The 21101-nt window shown below is 42.7% G+C and overlaps 1 protein-coding gene across 7 annotated transcripts in view; it reads right to left on the reverse strand.

Moving 5' to 3' along the window:
• The window catches only part of AUTS2 (activator of transcription and developmental regulator AUTS2), a 983444-nt gene that overhangs the window by 766041 nt on the left and 196302 nt on the right, over positions 1-21101 (reverse strand). For all 7 annotated transcript variants that reach the window (XM_087926163.1, XM_087926175.1, XM_087926166.1 and 4 more), the window contains exon 2: positions 8696-8926. In XM_087926163.1, the coding sequence (XP_087782289.1) occupies positions 8696-8926 (231 nt within the window). The remainder of the gene's footprint in view (positions 1-8695; positions 8927-21101) is intronic.

Genomic DNA, 21101 nt, shown 5'->3' on the forward strand with positions numbered 1-21101 from the left:
GTAGCTGGTTGACCTTCACTGCTCTCATAAAAATAAGCTAAGTTAGATAATAGATTATTGAGAAATTCCCAAGGCCTGTTGCTTAAGAAAACAAGAAAAGATTGGTCCAAGGAACTGTCAGGATCAAGGGAAACCTTTCCTTTCCTTTGATCCTTAGAAAGGAGATGTCTCGGTGTAAAGTCATTTCTAAGACATAGGTTGCATTCATTGAAGATTTTAAACCAAGGATTATTAAATATTAAATCACATGCCACACAAGTACTAGATTCATGCTGACTTCAACTGTTCAGCTTTTGGGTTCATTTTGCACCCCTGTATTTCTAAACCATGGTGTATATCTGATCATGCAGGGAGTCAAGATATTTTTCAATTTGGGGGTCAGAGGGATCCCCCAGCCTCCTTCCAGAATCTATTACTCAGAGTTAGTCTACAAATTGAAGAAAATACCACACTTCTATTAAATAAAAGAACTCTAGAGTACTATCGTGACTTTTAGACTGAATTCATTAAACTTGGGGGTGGGCGGGAATGGATCTGGATATATTATGGCTTAGCATGCACGGGAAATCCACTCATTATCTTAATATATTAGGTGGATCCATCTATTTTATTGAGCCATGAGGTGTTTTATTTGTTTTAACCAAAGTATGCCACATAAATAGAGAAATTATTTTTCATTAATTTGAGTTTCAAGTTTCCCTGATTGCATGAACCCAGTTAAATTATGAGAAAATATTTGAGGTCTTCTTTTTACCCTGTTGGAAATAAAACACTGACTTAACTAATATTTGGAAGGCTTCCAGAGCCTTTTAAAAAATATCACCCTCCTTGTTTTTGCCTCCTGGGCTCGCAACAGGTTGCTTGCCTTTCATCATGGATATCACTTGTAAATTATGTCACCTTGGACAGCTCCGTGATTTCCTTCTGAAAATTAATTAGGAGCTGTTCTAATAATTGGATTAACATAAAATGATACGAGAGAGAGAGAAAGCAAGAAAGGTAGAAACGCTTAGCATAAGTCAAATATAGCAGAGTTGCAGGGTTCCTGCAGGGAGTGGGGCGGGTCGAGATAGTCTTCACCCTGCAGAATCCTGACCCTTTGGAGAAAAGGGGTGGGGCTTGGAGTGTGTGGTTGTGGAGGCCATCTTGATTTTTTTTGCCCCTGTCAGGATCATCTTACTTCTGGTGATAAGCAATGGTAGAAGAGACACCCAGGAATGTGATTGTGGAATATTGGTGGGGTGTTCTTGGTAGAACATCTGACTCTTGACTCAGATTTGGCTGTCTAGAAATAAGTTACAGATGTGGAAAATAGTTTCTGAAGAATAATATCTAATAACAGAATAACAGAGTTGGAAGATACCTTGTAGGTCATCTAGTCCAACCCCCTGCCCAAGCAGGAGACCCTACACCATTTCTGACAGATGGCAATCCGGTCTCTTTTTGAAAGCCTTCAGCGATGACAATCCCACAACTTCTGAAGGCAACTTCTGTTCCATTGGTTGATTGTTCTCACTGTCAGAAAATTTCTCCTTATTTCTAGGTTAAACCTCTTCTTGATCAGTTTCCACCCATTGTTCCTTGTCTGGCCTTCAGGTGCCTTGGAAAATTGCTTGACTCCTTCCTCTCTGTGGCAGCCCCTCAAATATTGGAAGACTGCTATCATGTCTCCCCTGGTCCTTCTCTTTACTAGACTAGCCAAGCCCAGTTCCCGTAGCTGTTCATCATATGTTTGAGTCTCCAGTCCCCAAATCATCCTGGTTGCTCTTCTCTGCACTCTTTCTAGAGACCCAACATCTTTTTTATAGTGTGGTAACCAAAACTGGATGCAGTATTCTAGGTGTGGTCTTCCTTAGTCCTTGAGGAAAGTATATTTTCCTGGAGTTCCCTGGAGCAGCACTTCAAATAGCAGAGAAATGGAACATGGGAAATTATTTCTGACCAATGCAGGGCTAAACTGGGGCCATGCTGATAAAAAATGTCTTTTGCCTGTGAAAAAAATTAGATTTTCTTTTATCATTTCACCTCTTATCTCTATGCTAAGCTTTTCTAGATCTTTCAACTGTTCCTTGGTTTGGAGACCCCATAATTTTGGGGGAGCCATCCATTGGATTTGCTCAAGTTTTGAATGATGGTATCCAAAACTGAACAGAGTTTTCCAAATGGGATCAGGCCAGGACAAAGTAGACCGCGGCAACAACTTCCTGGTCTCTGGATACTATGTCCCTATTGAAGAAAGTTAGCACCCACCCCTCTTAGAAGAATGAAATATTTTAGGAAATATTAAAAAGGCAGAATATTATATTTCCCTAAAGGAGAAACATGTTTCTAAAGACAGAAACTCAGAGCCTCATCTCCCTACCCCCAAGCAGATACTAAGCTGAGGCCATCTTTTAGAAAGGCAGATTTGGTAATCCATTACTCCCAGCATGTCTGATTAGCTCTCAGCCCCTTCATTGCATCAGCACACTTCAACCAAACTTGACTTCAGGAAAAACAAGACCGCTGCATAGCCCCATGGGAGTCTGACAGCAACCAATAGAATACATACCCTTGCCATAGGTACAGGAAGCTCAAGGACCAAGAGAGCCCAAGAGAGGATATAAATACCTCTCACTCTCCTCTCCATCTGTTCAGCTGCCCAGGACCTCAAACCTATGTGGTCCTCTTCACCAATAAACCATCTTTCCAATCAGCCTCCATGTTTCCAGTGTTTTTCTCCCTACTTGGAACTGAATCAGATGAATATTTCTTTCTTCTTTCTTAAGGCACTACGAGATAGCATTTGTTTGTTTTAGAGAAACAACCCCCCCCCCTCCCCCAAAAAGTCAAGATCATACCTTTTTTATATTTAAAGTCAGGAATGTTAACCTGGGAAAGTTACACATTTCACACCAGAATTAAAAGCAGGTGGTGACACCTTCATCATCCAGCTCCTGATACAAGGACACTCATGCTGAGGTGGGACTGGCATCCTTTAGATTAAAGAGGTATTTCCCCCACTTAGAAGGAGTGTTGCCTGAACAGTTAATGGAAAGCTGGAGAGATTACAGAACTTAGCATTCAGCATATGGTTTTGTCTGAAGTCTGATTTGCACTTTATTAAAAGTGGCACCAGCAGACAGTTCCACAGTGGCACACAGCTGAGCTAAACTGAACATTTCCATACACAGTGGTGGATCTGGGGACTAATTAAATCTCCTGCCTTTCTCTCACACAGTTCTCAGTCATGGAACATCAGTTACCAAACATTGTGTCAGAAAAGTGGAATAACATCTCCTGCACATTCAACAGGCAGCAGCTAGAACCAGCTCTGCTGGTTCTATCTGTCCCCCATCCCAGCCCTGAATTATTTCTAAAGACTATAATTTGCTTGCACAGAGAGTACAGACAGTCCTCAACTTAAGACCACAATTGGGCCCCAAATTTCTGTTGCTAAGCAACACAGCTGTTAAATGAGTTGTGTGCCATTTTACAACCTTTTTGGACGCAGTTATTAAGTGAAACATGCATTTGTTAAGCAAATATGGCTCTCCCCACCCCAGTTGACTTTGCTTGTTGGAAGCTAGCTAGCAAGTCCCAAAGGTGCTTTTTTCAAGACGCAACTGGACTTTCTGGTTTTTCCCTGAAGATGTTTCACTTCTCATCCAAGAAGCTTCTTCAGCTCTGATTGGATGGTGAGGAGTGGAACGTTTTATATTCCTTGCAGATAGCTGGTCATTTGCATTATTTTAGAGAGTCATTGAGGCCACCTGAAGGTTTAACTATTTCCGTGATGGCGAACCTATGGAGTGCGTGCCACAGGTGGCATGCAGAGCCATTTGTGCCGGCACGCGAGCCGCAGGCAAACTTACCTCACTGAGCATGTGTGTGCCTCACAGCTGATTTTCGATGGGTTTGAGGCCTTTTCTGCCTCCCAAATGCTTGAGGAAGGCTTCTGCAGGCTTTGCAGGCCGAAAACTAGCCCCGTTTTATCACTTCCTGTTCTTCCGAAAATACCGGAAGTAATGAAACGGGACTAGATTTTGGCCTGCAAAGACTGCAGGAGCCTTCCTCAAGCCTTTGGGAGGCCGAAAAAGGCCTCAAGCTCGTCAAAAATCAGCTGTGAGGCGCTGTGCAGGTAAGGGGACGGCAGGGGTGAATGGGTGGGGTTTGCGCATGCATAAGTAGGGGGCGTAGGGGGATGCCCATTGCCTTCTGTGTGCTGGCATGTGAGCGCGAGCGTGCAAACGCGCACAAAATTTTTGGCACAGGAGTCCAAAAAGGTTAGCTACCACTGATCTACGTCATCAGGGTCACCTGAGTGGTGCAAATGGATGTGAAGTCTTCTTGGAACTGTTGAAAGGACTGTGTTGTAGATTGGAGATAGATGATGTCGTATCCCTCCTCCTCTGTTGAGAGAAGGCCATTCAATTTTGACATAGATGGCCTCTTTGACCCCTCTTTCAAACCAGCAGTCCTCTCTGTCCAAAATGTGGACTTTGAAGAAAAACTAGAAAGTCCAGTTGCCTCTTGAAAAAGCACTTTTGGGACAACCACGATGACTGAGAATCTCCATAGACACCTAGCTAGGAACAGGGGTGGGATGCAAATATTTTTACTACCGGTTCTGTGGGTGTAGCAAGGTGGGCATGGCTAGGTGGGCATGGCCATGTGACTGGGTGGGCATGGCTTCTTATTTTTTTGCAGCACCTCCCACGCTCTGGGATTTTTTGCGTCCTGGGCCTCAGGGAAGCCTCCTGGGCGAATCAGTAAGACAGTGAGAGGGATCCTGGCACAGCTGATCATTAGAATATCTGATCATTGGGAGGAAAAAAAAAAAGAAATACCGGTTCGGTTGAACCGGTAGCTGTTTTTTTACTACCGGTTTGGCAGAATTGTAACATTTTTTACTATCGGTCGAACCAACCTGAACCAGTAGAATACCACCACTGGCTAGGAAGGTTACAAATAATAGTTACAAAACCCTGGAGACACTGCAATTGTCATTAATACATGCCAGTTGTCAAGCTCCCAAACTTTGATCATGTGACTGTGGGGATGCTACAATGGTCATAAGTGCCAAAACATAGCTACCAGTTTTAAGTCCCATTTTTCAAAGCTATTGTAACTTTGAATAGTCACTAACCGAAAGGTAGTAAGTCGAGGATTACAAGTATGCTCAGATTTTATAGCTGATTATTTTGTCAATAACAATAGTACGTGCTCCTTTTGTAGTGATTTTTTATTTAATTTTGCTATATATGTATAGTCGCGCAATAGTTTAGAAGAACATCTGTATGCATTCTTCCAGTATTTCCTTGTTCCACATTTTACCTTCTGCTTCTGCATTCTGTTCAGGTGCTTTGTCAGGAAAAAAAATCAAGCAAACAAACAACAAGTTCTGGGTTGTTTAGTGTCATTTTATTTACAAAAGATAGAACTTTGTTGTCATTACATTAACCATCTGTCAAGCAAGATCATAACCAGCAGCTTCTACCTCAACCCAAAAAGTCACTGCTACGGTTCATTTTATATACTGTACAGCCATCCACTAACCCAATCAGCATTCCTTGACATTAGATCTAGCAGCATCCAATCACACTAACAGGGTCAGGAGTTTCCTGTTTCCAAAGCTACTGATATTCCATAGCCTCTTGCGTTGGGAAAGTATTGCTAAGAATCCAACTGCTTTCTGTTTGATTTCCAGCATGAAAGATCAGGTCCACACATGAAGGTTCCATTAAACTATTTGTTGCTAATCATGCTCTATGCTCTCGATTCATCTCAACTAATAGTTAGCACCTGCTTGTAGTTAGATCAGGATCAGAGGAATTCAAGGGAGGTTTGACTTAGTTCATTTGTGGCTATGTAGGGATTCTAGGCGGATCCCTTTTTTAACTCTGCCCCCGGGTTCTGTCATTCCTTCTCCTATAATTGACTTCCAGAAAACTGCCAGGTCATCCCAGAAAACCGGTGGCTCAGCGTGGTCTCAGTTTGGAATGGAATCTCTAGAGCAATGTCTTTCAACCTTAATTCTGGGTGGACTTCAATTCCGCATGCTGTCTAGGGAACTCTGGGAGTTGAAGTCGATCCATTTTAAAAGGGCTACAGTTGAGAAACGCTTCTATAGAGTTCTCCAGAATGATCAATTTCCAAAATGTTAGACTGAGCACTTCACTAATCTCTAGGCTAGTCACCATCTCCAGAGCTCTCTTTCTGATACGCTCAGGTTTGTTGCATTTGCATGCTTGAGATTTCCAGAAATGAATAAGAGTATCCTGGATGAAGGAATACGATAAATCACACTTTACAGTTAGTGGTCACAGAAATGACGATTCATATAAAGACTCGGAAACGTTGCAGTGGTTGACATTTGAGATACATGATAAAATATACAGTAATAGTATAAATACATCATAATAGAATCTCACTCGACTTAAGAGCCTTTGGGCACGCTGGCTTGGAATTTGAAGATGAATTATTCCACATATCTGGAGGGCACTAGACTGAGAAAGTTGAGATAGCATCTGGTCTCATGTTATGCATGCCTTGCCTATCAACACCCTCGTATACAGCTATCTCTCTCACTTCCTCCCAGACATTCAGAAGAGAATTCACACCCCTATGAGCAAAATTGGAAAAGGAGAATGAAATTCTCACATCTGATCCACTGGATGATGGTTACTAGTGAAAACCTTATTTAAAAGCTAAAATGGCTTTCTCCGAGAAGCTCTTTCCTGTTTTCATGCGTTTCCAAACCTCTTAAGAATTAATTTGCTCTAAGAACTAAATCTCCTGAGGCAAACCATTGTTTTTACAACAGGAGGATGCTCGACACCATCAAAGGAGAACAAAAGTGGATAATTAAGATATGCTGCCATATCTGTCCCCTTTGACAAGTTCAAGGAACATTCAGATTAGGAAGAGGAGATAGGATGTTTAACCATTTCTCCCTCCATTAGAAGAGAGAGAGATAAACCCCATTTACACATTTAGATAAACCACACATAGAGATAAATCATATTTACACACAGTTCAATGAAATAGCTAATAAGGAAACGAAAAAATCAGAACACATCCTCTCCAGCTTCCAACACCAGATAAGCAGGGATTAATCCCAAGCAAATAATCAAATAAAAAATAATAACCTATTCAAGGAATGACCAAGAATAAAACCGCACTCTCATCAATACAGGCAGGGCAAGATACTGTATACAAACAGGAAGCAAATGCCATACTCTGTCCCCGCTGATGATGTTACCAGGTTGGGTAATGAAACGTCTGCAAACAAACAACCAAGCTCAGGGAGAAACCAAGGACTCTTTCCCCTGTCTGTTTCCTCCAAAATAGTCCCAAGAGTTTACACTTTACGATAAAAAAATGAAGATCATGAATAAGTTCTGAATTACACCAAAAGTTGGATAGTAGAGAATAATTTAGAGACCCGAAATGCACTGCAAAACATAAGCAATCTCTCCCCTGCTTATCTGAAGCTGGACATGCACCTGATTCTGAATCCATGGATCATATAGCCCTTTCAAGACAGGGCTGCTGGAAGATTATCCTCTATCCAGTCTAGTTTCACTTTCCAGATAACAAGTACTAAAGGGCCTGAGTAACAGATTGAGCCAGATGACAAGGGAAAAGAAGTCCATCTGTTCATTAAACCACTTAAGATGTCTTCTGGAAGCAGCCAGTTCCTGCAACAGATAACTCTCATTTGGATTTGTTTTGCTTACAGTTAATTCTCTATTCTTTTGTCCTTAATTATCTTTAATTAATGATCTGCATTTCAATTAATCTTCCCATTAGTACAAAACTGTAGCAGTAAATAGAAACAAAAAAAATGGGGGAGCCAAACGCCAGAAATAGATTCAAATTATGCTTGCAAGCTCAACCACTTCTCTTCTGGCTTGGTGTCCACAATCTGAGGCGTCAACCCTATTTTTATTATACAGCCACACCTGACTTCAACCGCATTGACTCCTGCAATGGAGTAACTCCCATTTTGGAAGAGTTAAAGAAAGGAAAAGTCTCTCTTGATCCAAACTTGACTCCTGGAGACCAGAAATACATCCCAGATGCTCTCTTGACGCCGAGAGTGAACCACCTCAAATGCCCATATACAGGGGTGGGATTCTTCTGGTTTGGACCGGTTTGGGTGAACCCCTAGCTTCGATGATCAGCTGGCTCAAAACCGGTTCGATCCAACAACCATGTGGGCCCGCCTGCCCACCCCTGCGCTGTACTCACCTATATCTGCTCAGCTGATTCGCACAGCCAAGCGGATTGCCACGCCTCAGCTGTGTTACTTCCCTGAAGTATCATTGAAGGTAAGTGATTGTGATAGCTGTGCACACATGCGTGCGCAAAGAGCGCAATTAGCAAACCGGTTGTTACACCTGGAGAATCCCATCCCTGCTCATATAACATCATCAAGACTATTATGCTTCTTTTTCACCCGTGGTCCTTCGCAGAGAAACAACTGCAGTGGTCCAACCTCAAGAAATAACAGAATAGCAGAACAGAATAATAGAATTGGAAGAGACCTTGAAGCTCTACTGGTCCAACACCTGTAGCATTTCAGACACATAGCTATTCAATCTCTGATGAGCTATTACAGCACACCAATAACCAGAAAAGAAATCATGCCCAAGACAGCAGAGGTTGTAGTACTTTCAAAAGAAAACACCCCAAAAGTTTGACTACTTACCTGTCGGAGCCCTTTAAAGAACTTCTTCCGTTTCCTGAGATGTTGACAGAGGCTGAGGTCATTCTCCCGATCTGAATTGTAGTGGTGATGGTAATGGTGGAAGTGGTGATAGTGCAACCGGCTCTTTTTTAGGTGGTAGGGCAACCCATTAGCAAGCACTTCCCGTTTCTTCTTTGCTAAGGGATCTTGATGCTTGTTCCCTAGGTCAGGTGGCTTCACTGCGACATCCTTCTGTTTATAACGAGGAAGGAGGAGGGAGGAGGAGGAGGAGGAGGAGGAGGAGGAGGAGGAGGAGGAGGAGGAGGAGGGGAGGAGGAGGAGGAGGAGGAGGAGGAGGAAAAATAATAATAATGATCACATTTTGGGGAAAATCTTTTCACATAATGACTGGAAGTCCCAAGGTGCTTTTTCAGGAGGCAACTGGGCTGTCTTTGTTTTTTCATTTGAAGACGTTTCACTTCTCATCCAAGAAGCTTCTTCAGCTCTGACAGGATAGTGGGCTCCTTCAGAGCTGAAAAACCTTCTTGGATGAGAAGGAAAATGTTTTCAAAAGAAAAACAACAACAAGGAAGCCCAGTTGCCTCCTGAAAAAGCTCTTTTGGGACAACCATGACTTGGATTACTGAGAATCACTACAGACTCAGGAAGACTGGAAGTGCCACTTTGTGGAATTCAATGAAACAGCCTGAGGCTCTGTTTTTAATGCCTTATAAAAAGCCAACTGAGTTGGAATGTCTCTGGGTGTCTACGGGGACAGTGACCCATAGAGCAGGCACTGAAAGCACAATCCATGGTGGTGCAGTGATTAGAATGCAGTACTGCAGGCTACTTCTGCTGACTCTCAGCTGCCTGCAGTTCGATTCTCATCGGCTCAAGGTTGACTCACCCTTCCATCCTTCCAGGGTAGGTAAAAGGAGGACTCAGATTGTTGGGGGCAATATGTTCTGTAAGACCACTTAGAGAGGGCTGTAAAGCACTGTGAAGCGGTGTATAAATGTAAGTGCTATCGCTATCCCTAAGATGACATTTCCTGATGGAAAGATATTGGGCCATACCAACCCTGTTGGTTCCAGTAGGGCAAGCAGAAACTAGCAGACAGATCGTCTTGCAAGTATCCTGATCCCATGTAATGTAAATGGCAAATGCAAGAAATCAGGAAGCATGGAGGACTGAATGACTACAGGTTGATTGCATGCCAACACTCTCTACAAGAATCTGAACTACTAACAGTCAAGGCAAATTGGCGGTGGATAAGAATCCGCAAATTTAAGGTGGGCTGGATTTAAATATCTTGTGGGCCTAAAGGGACTCAACACTGATGATGCACTTGACCTCTCCCTTGGGCCTCAGCCTGTTCATCTCCTACATCAGGACTCTAGAGGTGACAGCCATCATCTTGAATTGCACCTGAAACTCATTTGGAGACACAAGTGCCATGTTGGGATAACAGAAAGCACCCAAAACTGACTGCACCAGTGCATTCTGAACCAGATGCAGTTCCTGAATGCTCTTAAAGGGCAGCCTTATATGCTGTATATCCCATTAAAGTAATCCAGCCAGGAGATGACTCAGACATGAATTTCTCTGAATATGGTTTCCCAATCCAAAAACAGGCACAATTAGTGCACAGGGCAACCTGTACAAAAGGCCCTTATAACCATGGATGTCATTCTTTCTTCAAACCTATGGAATAGGATGAGAAGTGTTGCATCTTGATAATGTTTGAAAAAAAGGCATCACATTTTGTTCAACTCTAATGTATCTGAGTCTAAATTAGATGGATCGTTCAATGCTCTGACTCAGTGACTGTGTTCGTATGACATGCTTAACCAGGTGAAAGATGCATTTGCACAAACTGCTATATTTCACACGCTTAGCTGAAGTGCTCTGGGTTTTCATTGCTTAGAATGTTGTGAGAACCCAATCTGTTTAGTGAATGATTTTGAATATTGGCCAAACTTAATGTATTGTTTAAAAGTGGAAAATAGGTTCATTGAGCATGATATGCAAACTCAGCCCTCTTGAGTCATTAGACAGAAGCATGAAATCTGGACATTTAAATTTATCTTTAGAGGAATTGCCATGGCTAAGTGAAAGAAAAAACATACTTTGCATACAGAAAATGCTAAAAATCAATGCTGAACAGACAGATATCTGTCTCTGTCTCTCTCTCTCTATGTCTGTCTGCCTGTCTGTCTATATCTACCTGTCAGCGTTCCAGAAAATCTCAACTCCAACAAATAATTCCAAGACAGACATCTTCTCCAAGGTTCCTTTTATTAGAGTAGTAAACTGGCACATCTGGGAAATCCCAAATGTGAAAGTTCCGGATTTCCTTGCAATAAGTAAAAAATTACAAATCTACCCCCTGTACTCATCATTGCATCACATGTCCCAATCACCATCTGTCCCAACTTGGGACATCCGCTCAATCAGGTGCAGAATTAACATGATCTTGACTTAACAGAAGAATGCTATTATGCCTAACTCCATACGCTCCAAGAAATTCCCCCCTCCCATTTTCCCAGGCTCAAGAACATGGCAGTGTGGAAGCATCTGGTGCTAATATGGATTCCAAAGCTGACACTACCTATTTTCCTATTTATCATACACACTCCCTCTGTGTGTGTGTGTGTGTGTGTGTGTGTCTATGTTGCCTGCCTGCCTACCTGCCTATCTAGCTAGCTAGCTAGCTAGCTATGGCATACTGCTGCTTATGGTAGATTCCTATGTCTTAGTTTAAGTCAAACACATTAGTCCTTAAGTTACGAACATTCATTTAGCAACCATTCAAAGTTACAACAGCACTGAACGAAGTGACTTACGACCATCATCATTGCACTTATGAATATTGCAGCATCCCTGCGGTGCTGTCATACAATCGCAATTTGAGTGCTTGGTAAACTGGCATGTATGTATAACTCTTGCAGCATTCCAGAGTCACGCCAACACCATTTGTGACTTTCCAATAAACAAGGCAATAGATGGTAACTTCCTATGCTTCTATTTGTTCTTCAACAAGCGGCATTAATTTTACCACCAAAGGCAAATGTTTTCAATTGAATGATGTGTATGTATCAGATTGGAATCGGTCTCTTCCATCCATTCATTTCAAAACTTTCTAAAACCCTGTGCAGGCATTTAGCAGAAGAGAAGGGAAGCACCACGATCAATAGAGAGATGATTACAGAGTGAATAGAGGATTAAACATTAGATTTATCCTCACGGTGGACTGAATTAAATGTTCTCTGATAACCTACAAGATGCACTGCCAATACCTGTAATTCACAATCTATGCTTTCAGCAGTTACTTAACCAGGAGAAGGATATAAAGGCTGTTTAAGCAGAACAGTTAAGCAGGGAGTGGGGGTGATATTTTTTACATGATGGAAGACACTGATAAGAGGGGGTGGGAGAATTTCTTTCAGCATCGACTAAACCGCTCAGGATTTGTATTTGCGGTAATAGGAAAGATAAGAACCTGTTAAGAATAGTGTGAGAGCTAATGAGAGTTTTATATGTGAAAAAGATATGCATGGATTTCAATGGCCATTGATGTATAAGAATTGGCATAACAGTCTCCGCTGCACTGTCCATGTAGCAGTGAATTAAGATTGTTAGCACCTGACTTTGGAGGGAGGTGCACAACTATACAATCCCTTCTCTGTGGAGTCCTTGGTGCATTCTAAGCTTGGTTGTTTTCTTGCAGACATTTCATTATCCAACTAGGTAGCATCATCAGTGCTAGAAAGAAGTGGGGTTATTACCCAACTAGGTAACAGTATCAGTGCTAGAATGGAGTGGTTTAATCCAGAGGTGGTTTTGAGAAGGTTCTGACCAGTCCTGGAGAACCGGTAGCGGAAATTTTGAGTAGTTCGGAGAACCGGTAGCAGAAATTTCGAGTAGTTTGGAATCCCACCCCTGACTGGTCTTGCCCCCATCTATTCTCTGCCTCCCGAGTCCCAGCTGATCAGCTGGGTCTTCTTTTGTTACCCTGCACAGGAGAACGGAGCTGGAAAGCAAGTTATTGGGGTGGGGAGGGGGGATTTTGCAGTAATCTTCCCCCTGAAGTGAGAGGGAATGGGGATTTTGCATTAATCTTCCACTGCCACGCCCACCATGCCAAGCCCACCAAGCCAAGCCAAGCCACACACACCAAGCCACGCCCATAGAACCGGTAGTTAAAATATTTGAATCTCACCACTGGTTTAATCCCATTCCCTTCTAGTACTGATGATGTTACCTAGTTTGGTAATGAAATGTCTGCAAGATAACAACCAAGCTCAGAGAGCACCAAGGACCCCACAGTTGGACCCTGTTCTGACTCAACCCTGTTACCAGCAAGAAAATCTCAAACAAATGCAGGAACTCAAACCTTCACAGCTTTAATCTACAAATAAACTTCTTTGTAGATAAAAGATGGCTTGCAGCCAATTAGTCCAACCAGAAAAGCCTTGACAGAATTCGTCAGATAAGCCGGAGTCTCTACACACAATGCTGGATCCTCAGAATGTTTTTGCTTTTGGCAAAAGCAAAAACCTTTTGAAAACAGGCTGATATTCCCTGGAGGGAGGGGCCATTACTTTGAATCCTAACTCCCAAGTTTCCTGTGCTGCTCCAGCTCTTCTCTTCTACGAATCATCCTGTGCTCACGAACACTTGGCACAGGCTCCTCGAGAACCTCCTCGTCACTGCTGCCAGCCCCCAAAATTTCTGAAAGCAGCAGTCCACTCCCTAATGGTCCTGGCTCCTCATCAGAGTCCTCGCTCTCCTCAGCCATCTGCACCTGCTGCTGGCTAACCACAACAGACCCCCAAGCTACACATTTCCTCTTCTATAATCCCTTCACCTGGTTGCATTCATGTGAAGGGGTCAAAATCTGGAAAATGTTGGTCATAGCTCACAAAAGAATCCCAAAGCTTTTCTGTAGATACATCAACATTTCACTGATGCACAAAATGGCTCAATTTTCACAACTACCATTGTACAAATTTTGAAACTACAAGATTCCTGGGCACCCGCATCTAAAAGCAAACACACCTTTGAAAGTTACCAGTGGTATGATTCAAATTTTTTTACTACTGATTCTGTGGGCGTGGCTTGGTGGGCATGGCAGGGGAAGGATACTGTAAAATCTCCAGAGGTGGTATTTGCCTGTTCTCCGAACTACTCAAAAGTTCCGCTACCAGTTCTCCAGAACTGGTCAGAACCTGCTGAATACCACTTTTGAAAGTTACTAAAAAGTGTGCAATGTCATTAAAAAAAACAGCTTTATTGCAGAAATGTATTTAGTTTATTTTAGAAAGGCTGTATCGAAAATTCATGTATTTCAAACGATGAATGTATTCAGGGAAACTAACTTCAAAAGTTCCTAGAGTGCATAAGGCACTTTAGCTGTGCAAGTTATGGGAACATGTAAACATGAGAAATGCTAACTGAGATACACAATAGACAATATGCAATAGTGGCAAATATTTATTTATTTTATTTTTTGTCAATTGCTTACAAGATAATATGTCTAAGTAAAAACATAGTTATAAATTCATGGATACGTATAAGAAAAATAATAAAAATAAAAGAAACAATAGGATAGGGACGGTAGGCACGTTGGTGTGCTTATGTATGCCGCCTACAGACCTCTTAGGAAAGGGGTGAGGTCAATAGTAGACAGTCTAAAGTTAAAGTTTTTGGGGTTTGGGGAAGAAACCACAGAGTCAGGTAGAGCAGTGGTCCCCAACCTTTTTTGTGCCGCGGCCCGGTACCGGCATCACAAAATCATCCACGGCCTGGTACCAGCATCAGCACGCATGGCAAGGCGAGCCGAGCGACCGGCCGGCCAGCCGACCCCTGCTTCTCCCCGCCACCTTCAACTCCTCCTTTGTATCTGTGTCGATGGGCTTCGCGACGGCTTCGGGACAGTCGCTCGGCTCGCCTTGCCATGCATGCTGAAAAAATCCTCGCGCCTTAGTTTTGTTCAAAGCCGCCCCCCCCCCTCAATGAAACTAAGGCGCGAGGATTCTTTCAGCACCCAAACGCCGCTTTCTACCCGGAAAAGCTCACCGGAAGCACTTTTTCATCAAAACAAGATGGCGGCACCCAGCAAACCGGCAGCCCGGTAGAAATTGTTCCCCGGACCGGTGGTTGGGGACCCCTGAGGTAGAGTATTCCAGACATTGACCACTCTGTTGCTGAAGTCGTATTTCCTGCAATCAAGTTTGGTGCGATTAACCTTGAATTTGTATCTATTGTTTGCTCTTGTGTTGTTATGGTTGAAGCTGAAGTATTCATTGACAGGTAGGACATTGCAATGTATGATTTTATATACTATACTTAGATCAGACCTAGATTTTCTAGGGCTAGAATTTCAAGTCTGGCGGTATAAGGTATACTGCAGCAAGTAGAGGAGTGGAGAACTCTTCTTGTGAAATATTTCTGGACTTTCTCAACTGTGTTAATATCAGATACGTAATGTGAGTTCCAGACTGATGAGCTGTATTTGAGTATTGGTCTAGCAAATGTTTTGTATGCTCTAGTTACTAGTGTAATATTACCAGAGAAAAAGCTACGTAAGATTAGCTTAACAACTCTTAACGCCTTTTTGGCTATGTAGTTACAGTCGGCTCTAGCACTTAGATCATTAGAGATGAGTACTCCAAGATCCTTGACAGAGTTTGGATCATCAACAAGGTCTTGACTATTCAGCCTGTATTCTGTGGCTAACAGAAATATCCACAGAAATGGGAGATCAACATCTACAAAATGGCGGGCAGGGAGTTTTGATCAAAGCTCAACTCCTGCATATGTCTACAGGTACTCCTTGTTTAGTGACCATTCATTTAGGAATGGTTCGAACTTACTGTGGCACTGAATGAAAGAACTTATAACTGTTCCTCATGGCCGACATAGCAACCCTGTGGTCATATAATTACAGTCTGGGCACTTGGCAACCAGCTCACAGTTACAATGAATGCACCATCCCTTGGTCACATGTGATCACCATTTATGACTTCACTGTTGGCTTCTGGAAAGCTGCATCACTAGCGAATCTGGAAGATTGCAAATGGTACCTGAACACGAGACGTTGCCACTAAATGGGACCTGTCTAAGAACGGCAACAAGAATAATAGAAACTATATTTATCATTTGGCACGGCCACGTGACATTGGCTCTCTCAGCAGTGGAGTTGCTGCTTCCAATTACCATCATCAAATGACTAGTATCTGTATGTCCCCCAAAAATAGAGCTTTGATTTTAGATAACACTCCTGCCATTTTACAGATTTTGAGATCACTGCTCTCTTCCCTGGAGTAGCTTCTATGTATTTATTATTTATTTATTACATTTTTATCCTGTCTTTATTATTTTATAAGTAACTCAAGGTGTGAACATACATAATACTCCCTCCTTCTCCTATTTTCCCCACAACAACAATAACTACCAAGTGAGGTTGGGCTAAGAAAAGGTAACTGGCCCAAAGTCACCCAGCTGGCTTTCATGCCTAATGTGGGACTAGAACTCACAGTCTCCTGGTTTCTAAAGCTGTACCTTAACCACTAAGCCAAAGTAGCTGTATAAGAGGGGTGTCAAACTCAAGGCCCGTGGGCTGGATCCGGCCCGCAGGGTGCTTAGATCTGGCTGACAGGGCTACCCTGGAAACAACCAAGGCCCATCCTATGTGGCTCCCCCAGTTCCATTTTCACTGGCAGAGGGCTAGCAAAACAAACAAAGCAAAAAAGCAAAAAAAAGGAGAAATGCTTCCCCTTTGCTCAAATACAAGCATTTGAGGATGCAAGAAGGGACAGGAAAGGAGAAAGGGAAAGAGGAAAGACAAGGGGAAAAAAAGAAAGATAGGAAAAGAGCAGGGAAGGAAAAATAAGGAAAGAGAGGAAGGAAGAAGGAGAATGAAGAAGGAAGGAAAAAGAAGAGAAGGAAGGAAGGAAGGAAGGAAGGAAGGAAGGAAGGAAGGAAGGAAGGAAGGAAGGAAGGAAGGAAGGAAGGAAGGAAGGAAGGAAGGAAATTATAATGAGAGTGAGGGAGGCTCTGAGGGAAAACCTGCCTTAGCACTTGGCCACCACAGGTGCCCTCGACACAAATGATGTCTAGCTGGCCATGCCGCCCCACCAACCATGCCCCCCCCCCCCGAGGTCAAACATAACCCTGATGTGGCCCCCAATGAAATCAAGTTTGAAACTCCTGCTCTGTAAGATAATATAATGCATGGAATTTCTTCAATTTTTATTTAAAGGTGGACTGGAAAACCACTCTACTAAGCAGATGGTAAACCAGAATATACTTATAATGATTTAATGACAAGGATGATAAATGTATTTTTCTCTCACTTATAGATACAACGGGAGATCTTTAAGCTAATGGCCATTACTGAACCAGAAAGTCTATGATTCAGCACACCTATGGCTGGATGCTCGCCACAGTGGTCAACAATTGGAGACTCCATGCTTACATTTTGCTTCTTAGTTACAAAAAAGATGAAAAAGGGATATATTTTCACTTTTTTAAAAACAAAAATCTATTTTTCCCCCCTAGCTGATCAGCCCAAGAATAAACCGAATACAAGCACTATTTGGAAAGGCAACATTATGTGCTCTTAGTAGTAGATTAATGAATGTAATTATCTCCCATTGTGGAAGTACATTCTGCAAACCTTGTAATTTATAGAGCACTATAAAGTTGTAATGTGTTTTTATGTCCTAAGCCGCTTAACCATAATCTAATGTATTTTGTGCCCAGCCTTCTCCTTAAGTGGTTTCCCAGCTCTGTGAGGAAGATAAATCCTTCCCAACCCCTGGTCATTTTAGCCTGAATGTGACACACTGGAAATACCAAATTTTCAATCAGGCATTAGAAAGTAAAACGAATCCTGAAACCCAAACACCGCCTTGGAGGATAATTGATTCCACTAATTGAATTGGCTACATTTATAGTCTTTTCTTTAAAGTTGGAACGCATTAAAAAACAACAACAACAACAACAGATGGAGCTTCAATCCCACCTTTGTGGGTGCCACGTTGATTCTTCATTCCTACTAAATAATGATTGTAAGAAAGAAGCTTGGTACAGGGTCATTTGTGTTGAACCTTCAAAGCTGGTCCTCGGTTAACAATACAGGCAACCCTCCCGAGCGTCGTTTTCGCTGGCAGAGGGTTGAGGAGGCCACCGCAGGTGAAAATGGAGCTTGAGAACCTGTTTTCACTGGCAGAGCATTGAGGCCACCACAGGCGCCCCCCCCTCCTGACGTGAGTGACATCGATCTGGCCACACCCACTCTGGCGATGCCCATCCTGCCCCCCCCCCCCAATGTCAGTGTTCCAGAAAACCTCCACTCCAACAAATAATTCTGAGACAGACACCCTCTCCAAAGTTCTTTTTATTGGAGTAGTAAACTGCCACATCTGGGAAATTCTGAATGTGAAAGTTCTGGATTTCCTTGCAATAAGTAAAAAATTACAAACCCACCCCCTGCACCCATCATTGTATCAGATGCCCCAATCACCGTCTGTCCCAACTTGACATGTCCTCTCACCCAGGTGCAGAAATAACATGACCTTGACTTGGAAGAAGAATGCTATTATGTCTAACCACATGCACTCCAAGAAACTCCCCCCCTCCCATTTTCCCAGGCTCAAGAATGTGGCAGTATGGAAGCGTCTGGTACCAATATGGCTTCCAAAGCTGGCACTCTGATGCGGCCCTCAATGACATCGAGTTTGACACCCCTGTCCTAGAGAGTCCCTGTGCCTGTTTAACACTGAATAAACCGTACCGGATACTGTGCTAATTTCCATTGCAAGGAAACAGAGAACAACGGATGTAACAAAAAGTCAGAACTTTCAGATCCAGATTATAGCTGAAAAATTAAATAACTTTTTCATGTATCTTCGTAGTAATTTGACATTTTATATAATCTAAATATATCTGAGTTGGCAGAGATATACGGATCACCTGGTCCAACCTCTGAGGGTATCATTCTGTAGGAATGTAGTAAAAAGAGGATGCCCAGTCAAGCGAAAAGATTTTCTCCCGACCACTGAAAAAAAGATCAACTCGCACAGATCTATAATCAAAGAAAATAAATCTCTGCTCATTGCAATGCAGCCATCAAAGGCACTCCTACACGATGCCTGTTGGTGGTGCAGCCCCCAAAGCTTATAAATTTCATTTGAAAATTGGAAGAGGAATCAAGAGAGATGTTCCACTTTATTACAAGCCACAGGGGCATCATTTATCAAGGTCTTGGCCAAAAGGGACTTATTTCTTAGACGTTCTCCATTTAAAAGTATTTCTCCTGTCATATAAAGTATGAACAGCCTGCCTCCTCTTCTAGGCCAGGCATCCAGGTTTTCCATTAACCTCTCCCAGATCTGCTTTGGTTCACACCAGATCTTTTCCTTCACTCTTTTACAAATCACCGATAGGAAATACAGCGGAGGGAGAGAAAAGTGGAGAATAAAATAAACGCTATTAGCCTTTCTTTCTTAAATGGTCTCCAACCTGAGAAAGCGCTCCTAATATTTTCTCAGGAAAGAAATACGTGGTACGGGTGATCCTTGACTTACAACCACAATGGGGGCCAGAATTTCCATTGCTAAGCAAAGTGGTTGTTAAATGAGGCATACCTAATTTTATGACATTTTTCAAAATCACTGCATTTGTTAAGTGAATCACAAGGTCATTGAGCAAATGTCAGCGTTCTGAGTAATGCACCCATCAAAAGCAGAATTCTGAGGCAGGCAGATTCCTCAAGGAACATGTTTATTGGATACATCGTATTGGCACAGCCGGTGAAAACCAACTCTGAAAATTCCCATGGTTTTCACCTAATTAAAAGAGTAAATCTCCACCCCCTCCCAGGCGTCACCAGTCACATTGTCAAATGAATATAGCTGGCAAGCTCCTCTCTTCCTTCACCAACCACCTGTTATGATGACCTTGGTTCCCACAGGAAACCTTTTTGTTTTGACTGTTAGCTGGGCTATCTTCCCTCCCTCCCTTCCCCTTCTCAGGCTTCATGACAGCTATGAGGCAGCACAAAATGGCTTCAACCAGGTTCGCTTTAGAGCTGACAGCAACCCTTAATTTCCCCATTGACCTTGCTTCTTGGAAGTCAGCTGGGGAAAGTCACAAACGGCAGTCCCAAGACTCAGACGCTGCAACCTTTGTAAATACATGCCAATTGCCAAGTGCCTGAATTTGGATCATGTGATAATGGGGATTCTGCAATAGTCATAAGTGTGAGGACTGGTCACAGGTCACTGTTTTCAGTGATGCCATAACTTTGAAAGAACTATAATACATAATATGGAAATTGGGGGTTGGCGTGGAATGGAGCTATTTTACGTGGAATGATAATTGCTTAATCACTTCTTACAAATAATTTACAAACTACAGATTTCCAATAATTTACAGACCACAATTGAGCCCAAACGTCCTGTTTCTAAGTGAGACAGTTGTTAAGTGCATCTTGCTCCATTTTAGGACCTTTCTTGACACAGTTGTTAAGTGAATCACTCCCATTGTTACAGTGGTGGTATTCTACCGGTTCGGCCCGGTTCTGCTGAGCTGGTAGCGCCAATGAGCAGCGGAGACCAAACTGGTTCTCTCCGCCGCTCTGCTGTTGGGCCCACCTGCCCGCCCAGGCTCCTATACTCACCTTTATTCCCTGCTTTTGAAGGGCAGCTGCTTTGTGCGGCATAGCAGATTGCCACACGTCAGCTGCTGAAGTGACAGCGAGTGTGCAGGATTGCAGGATTGAGTGGGAAAGCCTCTGCACCTGCACAATATGTGTATTTGGTGCATGTGCGCGCCCACCAAGCTGTCAGAGCATATTCATGAACTGGAATAGAGCTTGATAACAAGGTCAGCCAATGAATAGGCAGAGCAACGAAGTCAGCCAATCAGGACTGTTTTGGAAACTGAAACTAGAAGTAGCCTAGGCTGGAAACTGAAACTAAAAGTAGCCTAGGAGTGGCTCTATGTTAAGCTCTAAAGCTATGTTAAGCTCTGAGTCTGTCTGTTGAAGATGAAACTATCTTGCTTGTTTGCTGAAGACTGGAGCTCTGCTCTGAACTTGCAACATGTTTCTGTTTGAGTTTGCTCCATGTTGGAGAAAACTACAACTGGTTTGTAAAATCTACTTATTATGTTTATAAAGATGTTAGATGAAGCATCAGCCATCTGTATTTATTTTTCTGGTGCTGAATTATCGCTGCAAAAACTCTCAATACAAGCCACGCCCACTCAACTGGTGGTAAAAATATTTGAAACTCACCACTGCATTGTTACACCAATAACATGCTTATTAAGTGAATCTAGCTTCTTCATTGACTTTGCTCGTCAGAAGTTCTCAAAGGGTGACCAGATAATCACAGGACACTATGATGGTCATCAG

The sequence above is a fragment of the Pseudonaja textilis genome, chromosome 1 (assembly GCF_049901715.1).
Source record: "Pseudonaja textilis isolate UNSWEBS1 chromosome 1, rPseTex1.2, whole genome shotgun sequence".
NCBI lineage: Eukaryota > Metazoa > Chordata > Lepidosauria > Squamata > Elapidae > Pseudonaja > Pseudonaja textilis.